Source organism: Phaethon lepturus, unplaced genomic scaffold (genome assembly GCF_000687285.1).
Source record: "Phaethon lepturus isolate BGI_N335 unplaced genomic scaffold, ASM68728v1 C13294202, whole genome shotgun sequence".
NCBI classification, from domain to species: domain Eukaryota; kingdom Metazoa; phylum Chordata; class Aves; order Phaethontiformes; family Phaethontidae; genus Phaethon; species Phaethon lepturus.
This window is the reverse complement of record NW_010572722.1, coordinates 1-534: the sequence shown is the minus strand read 5'-3', so window position 1 is coordinate 534 and position 534 is coordinate 1. Positions and strand designations below refer to the sequence as shown.

General features: G+C 52.1%; 1 protein-coding gene across 1 annotated transcript; it reads left to right on the top strand.

Moving 5' to 3' along the window:
- Positions 1-191: 191 nt before the first annotated feature.
- LOC104627375 (low-density lipoprotein receptor class A domain-containing protein 1-like) lies at positions 192-329 on the top strand (the record flags this gene model as incomplete). Its single annotated transcript, XM_010295569.1, has 1 exon — positions 192-329. A coding segment is annotated over one exon (138 nt), but the record flags the coding sequence as incomplete, so codon positions are not given.
- Between the last annotated feature and the right edge of the window lie 205 nt (positions 330-534).

Sequence of the window (534 nt, the reverse complement as noted above, 5' to 3'; positions counted from 1 at the left end):
CCCCCCCCCAGCCACTCCTCCCCAAGCTTGATGTCTTCAGACTCTGCCATGAACCTATCAGAGATTAATCCTGGTCCCTGGTTATTTCCAGAACAACAAATTAATTTTGGAAATCCCCCTTTCTTCCCCTTGATCTGTTCCTCATACCATGAAAATGTTGGAAAATAAAGTATTTCTTGCTTTCCCTTCAGTGAACCGCTTCTGTGCAGCCTCCAGTAACCGGACAGGCTTCCTGTGCGATGACAGAGTGACCTGTGTCTCAGCCAGCCAGGTCTGTGACGGAGTCAGCAACTGCAGGAATGGTGAGGATGAGCAGAAGAAACTCTGTGGTGAGTGGTTTTGTTGTGACCGTCCTCCCCGCGCTGGTCTTCCTCTTGTGAGCCAGTGTCCCTCTAATCCTGCTCCGTGCTTCTGGCCGTGAGCAGATAAGCCTGGTAGACCCTTTGCAGGGCAGAGGCTGAGAGATGGCACTGCCCAGAACCCAGTGGGAGTGCCAAGAATCAAAGACTCCAAGCTCCTCTGATCTTCCTAGGG